Source organism: Sphaeroforma arctica (genome assembly GCF_001186125.1).
Source record: "Sphaeroforma arctica JP610 unplaced genomic scaffold supercont1.480, whole genome shotgun sequence".
NCBI classification, from domain to species: Eukaryota; class Ichthyosporea; order Ichthyophonida; genus Sphaeroforma; species Sphaeroforma arctica.
In genome coordinates, this window is record NW_014040078.1 from 2210 (window position 1) to 13038 (window position 10829).

The following is a 10829-nucleotide window of genomic DNA, read 5'->3' on the forward strand; positions in this document are numbered from 1 at the left end:
CAAGGTCGTAGTACAAGTAGAACACTTTCTATGCTTAGGAGTCTACCACTACATCGGTAACCTCCAAAAACGCGATTATTGGGTCTAAATATGCATAATTAGTAAAGTTTCAAAGTTGCCACGTACAATTATTGTCAAGACAATATCGTATGTGCATTCTTATAACCGTAGTGCAAGCTACAGCTGCTAAAATCGAGGAAAAAGTTTGTTGACGTCATTTGATGTGCCATGCCATCGATTGCACGAAGAATCTCATTTCCTGAACTTTTTGCCAAAATTCACTACTTATTAACCTACAAACGATTGCATTAACATTGTTATGGTTTAATTATGCTTTTATAGATATAACGAAGGTCTGAAAATCATATTGAAGACATATAATTGAATATGCACACCAAATGGATGTCATTGATGGACACGCATGCACGTAAATGGTGATTTTGAGCAAGCATAATAAGCCTCCTATACTACAAGGATGATTTCTGAACTAATAATACTTGTATTTATTATATATTAGAACCCTTAGAAGGTTCAAACTGCTAATACGCAACCTGGAAATCCAAGATTTGACATGGTCGAAAAGTGCACAATCCTGTTCATAAATCGAAACATAGCTAGCTGTATGAACCAGCAGAGCTATCAACTTGGCTCCCTCGCAAAATTCTTTTGAATGTTTTTAGAAAAAGTCTACAAATTTAAATTGGGATCATATCCAAAACCGGATATAGTGAATTAGGTTTGGTTTGGTGTTAAAAAAATAAAAATAAACCAATATTTGAATGATGTAAATACAGTCATACCTATATATGTCCAGGTTCCGCTAAGGTCAATAATTGGACATATATAGAGGTAGACATATATGGGTCAGGTTCTTCCTGAGAGGTGCATAGGACAGATCTGGAGCTGATAGTACAGTGCTCTTGCTCTCGCAATATTTCCTTTTTACATGCACTTCGTGAGACAGACTAGTAATTTTCTCTCCAGCGAAAAAACCCCTCGGTATAGTTTTTATACTTATACCGTATGTTGTACGTGCAGCTTGTACGGCTTCTTTAACTAAATCACTTTTATAGTTCTCTCTCCATGGCTTGCTCCAATCATATCTACTTTTTTGATAGTGCGCACGACGACACCTTTCTCGTCGTTTGTTAGATTAACTCTCTTTGCTGGAACGGCACACATCTTTGATATCACAGTTTGTTTGTACACCTTCTTTGTATTACTATTAGACAGTCCCTTCACTATTGTATCTGGTGCTTCATTTACCCCAGATGATGCACCTTGCTTAGACCTACCAGTACATTTTTGAGCACCTGATGTTGGTTGCGTGATCGTGCACCCTTGCGCGCAACCGCGACCTGAGCTAGAAGTATCCTCCATGAAGAAGAAGTAAGTCTTAGTGTACCTATGGCGTATTCACTGTATGTAGACTACACATATGTATACTTGTTGTATAAAGTCTCACTGAGATTGTATCCTGTGGCCCACTCATGGTTGCATCACTAGGTAATATTGATGATAAGTAATAATTTAAACTGAGAGGCCGAGAGCTTCTGATTGATTAGTTCCAGGGCCCTAAAAGGGGGCCAGCTCTCTAGGGGTCGGCCCAAATGACGTGAAAATATATAGAGGTAGACACTTATTTTTTCTTTCTTGAATTCATTTTGGTTTATTCTTTATTCTTTTTATTTTTTACTTTTTTACAAAAACGAAATTGGGTCAGGCTGCTGTCCTGGGCCCTGAGCCTTGGGGCCTGGGGCCGACGTCTCACCAGAATACCTGGAAACGACAGTATATGTTTTTAAACATGATGGATTGGAGGATGTCCCACAATTGTTGAAAGAGCCGATATTGGCCCTATATCGATGCCCAAAGTTAACCTCCTGTCTTGTTGTCGGGGTTTTTGGAGTCTAATAATCTTAATTTACAGAAAACCCAGTATACTCTGTGTATTTGTCCAGTCATATATATATCTATAAGTCCTAAATTACTATAATATATTTCAGGTGTAATATAATCTCATGCTGGGGACGTATATAAATGTGGACAATTAACGGAGTACCGAAGATGCCCTTATAACAAATTGGTAGGCGAAGCTAAATACTGTATTTACCGCGACAGGTTTTGAATCAGGAAAACTGAAATAGTTGAAACTTTAAAATAAAATAAAAGACAACACTATTTTTAGTTTATATATATATAGTAAATACAGTCAAATACTTACAAACTGGCACAACTGTGAAACAAGTTATTTATTACAGAAGTTTTTAAAAAAAGAGAACAAAAAACCACCAGAACAAATTGCATATTATATTTATTTATTTTTAATTAATGAAAATAGTTACTATTTTTGTCGTATTTATACAATATTCGAAAATTTCACTCCTCAGTCCTCACTCCTAATAAGCTCAGAGCCTCAGACCTTGCGGTATGTTTACAGTCCTGTCTCCTCATCAGTCCACTCCTTTTACCGCCTTCTTTTCACCGAACCATTTCTGAGGTCTCGGACACGCGGGAGACTGAGACTCTGAGACTCTGAGTCCTGAGACTCTGAGACTCTGAGACTATGGGACTTATTGACAGCTCACAGTAGTGATGAGAGTTCAGAGTTGAGACTGTCACTGAAATGAGTGAAACTGGAATTTTGGAATACTCTCTGGGGGATAAATATTTAAAATATCGAAGAGCTGTTGTAAAATTTCAAAAAATAAATGAATTTCATGATTATGTAGAAGTGTTTTTTTGTTGTTTGTGTAGGAGTCGGCAACTCCTAATCGGGAAAATTCAGGATTCGCGGGGAATCCGAATCGTGGAATATTTTTGGATCTGGGACCATTCTCGAAATTTCAGTGCACAATGTCGAAAATTTGTGGCCAATGAATTTTGATGAGTCATCATCACATGACCCTTACGAAACGACTAAACGTAGAATTAATGACAAATCGTGAATGGGTTACTTAAAGTTCGTAGATAGTACGTAGACATTTAGGTTTAGTTGTAGACCTATAGACCGCTACGGGTCTGTCGAAAATTGTATAAATAGGGTAGTATAATAGCTTGAGGATTAAGAAAGGATAGAGGAGGATTGCCAAGACTACTTGAATCGTAGACTTTGACTTGAGCTGAGCCAAGAATCAAATAAAGGATACTACCTTCGGGGTTGGCCAAGGATTTGTGGAATCTTGGGATTGCCGGCCACGATCAAATTGGGATCAGGACAAGAAATTAGGGTCACGGATCTTATATTTGTAAAAAATATCCCCAATATAACAAATATATGTTTTAGGGTTTAGGGTTTAGGGTTTAGGTTTTAGGGTTTTAGGGTTTAGGGTTTAGTAAAACCCGGGCTGCGGCTCTGATACGCCCTACAGCAATGCAGCAATTTATATATGAAAATATTCCGTTTTCGTGAAAAAACGTTATTCCCAGTTTTGATTTTCAAAACTCTCTCTTTCTCTCTATTTTAAAAAAATACCATAAGAAAAAACACTGCGAGTCTGATGAGTTCTAAAAATTGAACAAAAAAAAATATGTATGTATGTACATACAGAAATTTTGGATTGTTCTTTTTTTATAAATTTTCTCCACACCCAATTCTTTTCTTGAACGATCGGATTTTCGAAATATTTTGAAGTGAATTTTGAAAAAGTTCTCGCACCGGTCTTAAAATTTGTGAAAATCCGACAATATATTTTGAAAGTAAATTTTTGAAGCTGGTTTGATATAATCTAGTACGTAGGCTTCAAATTTTGTCAAATATCGTTAAAAAAATTCTTCAAAAAATTGTTATTTCATAATAAAATGAAATTTTGAACAAAATATGGAAAGGTGATTTTGGAAAGTTTCCTCACCGGCTACGACAACAATATAAAATTCGCCAATGGGCGACGAGTATCCATCCGACGCTGAGGGATTTTATTGAACAAATTTTACAACCTGTGTGGACACTGGACAGCCTTATGTTCGTTTTTGCTTTTTAAAATTAAAAAATAGCTAAAACAGAAACGACAAAATCAATTTTGTTTTTTTAAAAAAACAAATATTTTTCTTTTTCTTTTTCGTTTTTACCAAGAGATAGTCTTCTGGACCTGGACTTCTGTTATTTAGGTGTGCAGGAATCGGGATATAAAAGTATAAATGACATGTCGCGATAAGATCATACGACATATCTTCAACTAAGAGTAAATATTTTAAACCGACAATGTTGCGACATGATACCAGCCTAAAAAATATATATATAATTTTTATCCTATTTTTTATATTTTAACAAATATTACCGGTTTTGTATTTGTATTTAAAAAATATTGAACAGAAGGGTTTAGACTAAACCAAAAAGTACTGGCGGCTTCGAGTCTGGAGTTCTGGAATCTGGACTCTACTCTAGAGCGGCTGGGAGCCTGGGACCGGGTCACTGGCCCTGGGTCCCACTGGGAGTCTGTAAGCCATGTGACGAATATTTTGCTATTTATTTACTAAATTGTGGACTCATGGAGTCGTGCGTGTATGCATTTTTACTAAAAAAAAACACTGCAGTGATTGTGGCTTTGGAATGCAAATTGATATTTATAATTTTACACAATGAAAAATAAAAATGCTGGAGTCACGGTTCACGCTAAATAGTAAATACAGCCTTCCACTTTGTGCATCCTGGCTCTTATAATCACAGCACTCTGATGTGAGATTTTCACATATTGTAGTCTGTTCAGGGATGCTTCAGAAAACTATTGCGTACCAATAATTACAACTTTTCGAACATGGTCTTCGCTAAGAATCTTAGTTTCGGCTCGAGCTATCCAAAGACAGAATTGCACGCATTGTCAGCATTGAACAGCTATCACACGGGGTACGTTTTATCGAATAGTGATTCACAAAACGGCGCTGATGGTACACTGCACACACAAACTCATTTAAAGGATTTTAACTGTGATGATATGCGTTTCAATGTAGTGGATTCGGAGGGTAATAATTTGTACACAGCGAGCTCGGTCGAAGATGCACACTTCAATATTAGAAGGTCACAAACAGCAGACCTTAAGGACTCTCTCGAAACTATTCTGCAGTCTGGTCATGCTGGTCAACTAGCGCTATGGACAGTATTAAATGGTATTAAAGCTCTCAACACTGAAAGTGCTTTGGGCATACCGATAGTGTTTGCGACAAAAAAAGGAGATGAAAATTTGGTGAGAGCATTAGTAGTGCACGGTGCTAATATAAACGGCAGCGGTGCCGACGACATCACAGCATTGCACTGGGCAATTGCCGCTGACAATATTAGCATGGTGACACTATTATGTTCTTTAGGCGCCAATCGATATTCGTGTTTGTCTGAAGCTATCTTGAAAGGAAATAGCGAAATAATAGATATCATGACCAGTGATCAGTGGAATACACCGGTAGGAAACTTGTACTTGAATTCGAACATACATAGCGGTGAATCTGGCGTGGGTGGATCTGTGTCCAACAAAGAGATGAACCTTCATTTACGTAGAAATAGCGCATCTGCACTTGATGGTACTGCAACAGATTTTGGGCAACCAACGCAACAAACGACGATTAATCATAGCATTGCACAGAGCCTCGAATTCAGAAGGGAAACAAAACACGGTGCAGGCCTGAAGAGATGTTCTACGCAGGATATCAGAAGCCCAATGCTAAACGATGCTACTTCTGTAGATCAGCACAGGCCTGCCATGGACGTACAAACCAGAAGTGCAAGAACACACGCGTTCCAAATTGACAGCATTCAGTCCCCAGCCAACAACAACTCAATCTTCGGCCGGGGCCCGATTGAGGAGGAGGCAAGCACACTTTCTGGTCTATATTCTATGCCCACGCATGGAGATATACTGAACCAGTTCCCGAATATGCATATCAAGGAAGAAGTTCCCACTTTCGATCGGGATCAACAGACCGAGGCACTGATGCATCCTCGCTATGAGAGCGTGTCACCCCCTGGTGGGGAAAGTATAGGGCACAAGGGTTGGGATATGAGATGTGAAAGTAGGATACAATCATTGGATACGAATAACATTAAGCAGCATTCTGGTGGAGTATGTGGTCCTGGTACAAGTGCAGTGAGTACAGGTGGGGAGCAAAATCACCTGGTTCAGCGCCGGCGTTCAGCGTCACTTCACAAAACCCAGATCAAGAATCGAAATCGTAGAAGTATGCCTGCTATAGATTTCAGTCAAAGTCGTGGCCCATATGACAGCCTTTCCACACCCAGCAGTCCATTGATACTGGAGCGGAGGAATTTAACGCGAACACTACAGAATCTCATCAAAAGCCTTTCAAATGGCCTGCACAATGCACAACACGACTTCGCACGACAGAGAGCGAACGAAGGCGCATCTACGAGATATCAAAATATTACATCTGCACATTTGTTTGAATCGTTGCACAAGGACGACCTGTTACTGTCATCACGTGCGAGTATGCTAACATCGACACACGACTCGCTTTGTGGTCAAATGAATTCTAGCACGCTTAAATCGGCGTCGCAGACTCCAAAACTGCCCACTGAAACAACAATGTTTCACAAACAATCAAGTGCGGTAGATTTCGAACTGAATAGAACAACTGATCAGGACATGAGGATGATGATCAACACCAAGTCCGGGGGAGAGGACACGACCATGATCGGTTCATACAAAGACGGCACCAATAATTCTTACAATATGGGTATATCGGGTCTGATGCACCTTAGTGGGCTTTCAGGACCGTCGTCGTTGGCTCAAATGCCCGGGCAGAGATCGTGTTGCGTTTGTGGCACAACCGAGACACCGCAATGGCGAAGAGATGGGAACCAGCCTTTGTGCAACGCATGTGGGCTCAAACAAGCTCATTCAAAGAATAGGCAGGCAAAAAATGCAAAAAGGAGGGAACACTACAAACTCAAAAAGGCTGAAGCACTTCATAAAGTCATTGCTGAAAACTAGCACTGGTGCATCATCGGAGCCGAGCAACTCACCCAAGGCTCATGTTCATTCGACTAGCTCCATGAGTCACAATTTTCAGGAAGATACAGAGTGTGCATTCTATCAGTAGCGGATGCGTGTTAGCTTGTAGGACGGAATCGAATTAAATTGAATCGATCTCGCAATGTAAAATTTACCTTCGTGTTGTTTGCCGCTTTCATTATGTAGATTTTACCGTTACCTTCATTTACAATTTAATTACTTTTTATATATATACTTGCAATCGGCTTTTGTCAATACGACTGTCTGTCCCACCAAAATGATCGCAGATCGCATGGGCTTGTACCACTTTATAGTATTGTCTTTATATCAAAGCACTTGGACCTCGGTATTGCTCACGAATTCTCAATAGCACGAAGTCCTAGTAAATTGATGTAGGTGACAAATAACTGCTCCAAATTCAAAAGTACAAGCTTGTAAGGCGGAATAGAAAAATATGAATCGATCTCGCAGTGTGAAACCGATTTAATTACCTTTGTCTTTGTGTGGATTGCCACTATCTTCATGTAGATTACCGTCGTTTTCATTTACAATTTAATCCTCGTTATTGATAGAATTGCAATCAGCTTATCAATACGACTGTTTTGACCCACTTAAATGATCGTATGGGCTTGTACCACTTAGTATTGTCTTTAAATAAAAGCTCTTGGCCCTCGGTACTGCTCATGGATTCCCAATAGCGCGAAGTTCTCGGAAATTGATCTATGTGACCAATAACTCCTCCAACTTTAAAATAATATTATATTATATATTTAAATTTATTATGTATCCTATTCATATACAGAAATAGGTGTCGTGCACGACAAGAATCGCCGCACGTTTGGAATTGTCTGAGATGAAAGATACAGAGGGGTGCGTTTAAACTTGATCGAAAGCACTTTCTATCAGTTGTTTCTTGCTAAAGCGGCACACGGTATCGCAGTCCGCCTCAGAACATCTCATCCTCGGATTTCCTGCGCAAAACCATTTTCTTAGACTTGCGTCGACCGCTACCTCTCTCGCCGCCAATCGTTGGTATTAGAGGTCCCGTATTGGAAATCAAAGTTTGTTTTAACCCTATTCACTTCATCTCCACACTACTGGTTGGAGTTAAAACCTTGCGTCTCCTTTTCGTGGAACTGGTTCGTGTTTTGCTCAAAGCCCGATGAATTGAACCTGAAGATTCATCCATTGATATATCAGTTAGCTTTTCTACCAGTTCTTCAATCCCACTTGATTTGATGCCCAAAGAATGTTCTGAAGACTCATCGCTCAACAACATATCATCTACATCCTCACTACACTTGTCTTGTATTTGTACCGCTCTAGGCTCAGCTTCAGTGGTTAGGTTCCTCGCATTGGTAGTATCAGTTGGCGGATCACCTACACCCTTCGGCTCTGGCTTTATGCCATCTCTGTTTGACTACGCGCACATGACTCCGCAGAACTGGCGCTGGTTGTTGATGTCGTGCGAGGATTGTCGTCCGTTGCGCTCAGTGTAGCTTCTCTGAACAAATTTGAGGGAGATCTTTGACACAACGGAGACTTTGGTGGTCTGATTGTAGGCTTCCCAACAGTTAAGCCGGTAGATAAACTGTTATCCACTTTCACAACAGGTTTCGCCTCTGGGATTTTATCTCGTGCGTTTGCCTTAACATAAACCTCTGTGATTGGAGATTGTGCAACTTCTACAGAATCAAGCTTGACAGGTTCTGTGGGAGGTTTGGTTCGATAGTTCACGCTATTTTCGCTCTTGAAGTTTAACCTCGACTCTACAGTAGTCTCACTCCCAGTTGAAGTAGACCTGTTCCGTTGTCGCCTGGGCGGTGGGGAGCCTAATCGAGCAACAATCTGTTCCGTCAAATTCAGTGTCTCACTGGGCTGACAATTGGAATTATCAATACCCTTAACAGTTGTTTGAGACGAGAATGAAAACCCGCTATCCATTCTAGTTGCAGTCTGTTTGGGAGAACCTGCATACGAATTCAGATGATCTTCGACCTGACTCGGTAGGGGATCCAGTGTGATCGCGCCCAATCTGACTGACCCACTATCTTTGTCACCCATCGATTTTTGTCTTGTCAGTCTTTGTCCTTTCTTCTCATTGTCCTTCCTGGCCTTTTTCTCCTTGAAGCTAGCGCCGTATTCAAAGATTGAAGGTGCCGTGTTTGTCACGGTGCAAGAGGTGGGATGGCCGGCGCCCAGTCTGTTCGTATTGTTGAAGCTCTGGGTGTATGAGAGTAAACTATGGCTGCTAGTTCGAGTATTTGATAACCCACTAATGAGCGCTTGTTGGGGTGTTGGATTGATAGATGTGCTAGAATGCACTATCGACGACCGTGGACTTCCCTGCGTGTTGTGCAAATACTCTCTAGTCTTGCTATCGAGATCTTCTTTCAGCCCTTTCTCTGCCGTCGTTGTCGGGTTTGCGTACTTTTGGTATGCAAAATATGAACACAACACCAAGCTCAAGAGAATGACGATCACTCCCAACGCTATACTTCCCCACAATAAGCCCCTTTTCCATGTACTATTTTCATTTGCCGATTCGGGATATTGATTAACTGAAGTTCCACCATGCGATGACAATCCCATTTTCCTCTTGCTGCTCAAACTCTCCGTAGTAAACGCTGCAAAATACCCAGTATATCAAAGTGAGATAAACGGTACAAGTTGTCCAGTCGCCAAAGAACAGGTACGAGGCGGATAGATTGTAAATATGAATCTTGATATCCGGTCATATAGATATGGTGTGTATTAAACGGAAAATACACAACGAGCATTCATGGCAACAACAATGGCAATAATACCTGTTATGGCAAACTTAATTAGGCTCACATCTTCCATAGCTTTCGAATCTGCTAGCTCCAAATTGCTACAGGCTAGAGTGGACATACGGGCCTGTAAGAAACAGTTCGCGAGTTATAAAATCAGAACAATGAGAAACGAACTATCTTCCGACCTATCTTCTGAACGATGTAGAAACCTTTGAGAGCTATTGATATAAAGTAAGATTCTAAAAACGTTCAAGGCGCAACATACCATTTTGGGCATGTAATATACAATGTGGGTAGAATTTTCGAGCTACTGCGTCCATGATTTGAGCACGTGCTATATGTACAATCTAATAGTGTTTGACTGACTCCGTCCCGATCGATCACAATACATACCATAACTACGGTGTTGGCACCCAGGGCCTCGAATTGGCCACAATAGAAGTCATCCGTCCGGGTCAGATACTCAAGTCGTAGATTTAGATCGGGCAGCGTATAGCCAAGATAGCTACCTTTGAACAGCAATCTCACCTCTGTCAGGAATCGAATAAAAGGTATAATTTGCAATCATGGTTTGATATGGATTGATTTGCGAAAACCACAGTAACTGATGGCAACCGGGTAGAAGAATTGCATTTTGACAACATTCAGTTAAAACCTTAAATACAAAAAAGAATACACGATCAATTTGAATAAGATGATCATCACCATATATGTCAAGACATATTTGTACCAAACCTTATAAAGTTTATCATAAACATTATCTATCACATTCTAAAAAACAAAGAAAAGTACATGTATGAATACAAGAGGATGATCGACTATTCATGTCTATTAGGTGTAGATGCGTACATAAATATATGTTAATCAACACGCATGTTTAATAAAACATTGAAAATCACGAATATATATATTTAATGTAAAAGTGACTCATACAATATATATATAAATATATATATATATATATATACTATATACATATACATATATATACATATATATATACACACATATATATATATATATATATGCATATATATTTATATATATACATAATAATATATATATATTATATCTATATATATATACACACACACAC

At 39.6% G+C, this 10829-nt stretch overlaps 2 protein-coding genes across 2 annotated transcripts; one reads left to right on the forward strand and one right to left on the reverse strand.

Moving 5' to 3' along the window:
- Positions 1-4754: 4754 nt before the first annotated feature.
- Positions 4755-6938, forward strand: SARC_06622 (hypothetical protein; the record flags this gene model as incomplete). The annotated part of the gene is made up of 1 exon (XM_014299455.1): positions 4755-6938. The coding sequence occupies one exon, from the start codon at positions 4755-4757 to the stop codon at positions 6936-6938; it is 2184 nt and encodes a 727-aa protein (XP_014154930.1).
- Positions 6939-8329: 1391 nt separating this feature from the next.
- On the reverse strand, positions 8330-9851 carry SARC_06623 (hypothetical protein; the record flags this gene model as incomplete). The annotated part of the gene is made up of 2 exons (XM_014299456.1): positions 8330-9586; positions 9767-9851. 2 exons carry the CDS (start codon positions 9849-9851, stop codon positions 8361-8363), a joined length of 1311 nt encoding a protein of 436 aa, XP_014154931.1. The 3' UTR covers positions 8330-8360.
- Positions 9852-10829: the final 978 nt, after the last annotated feature.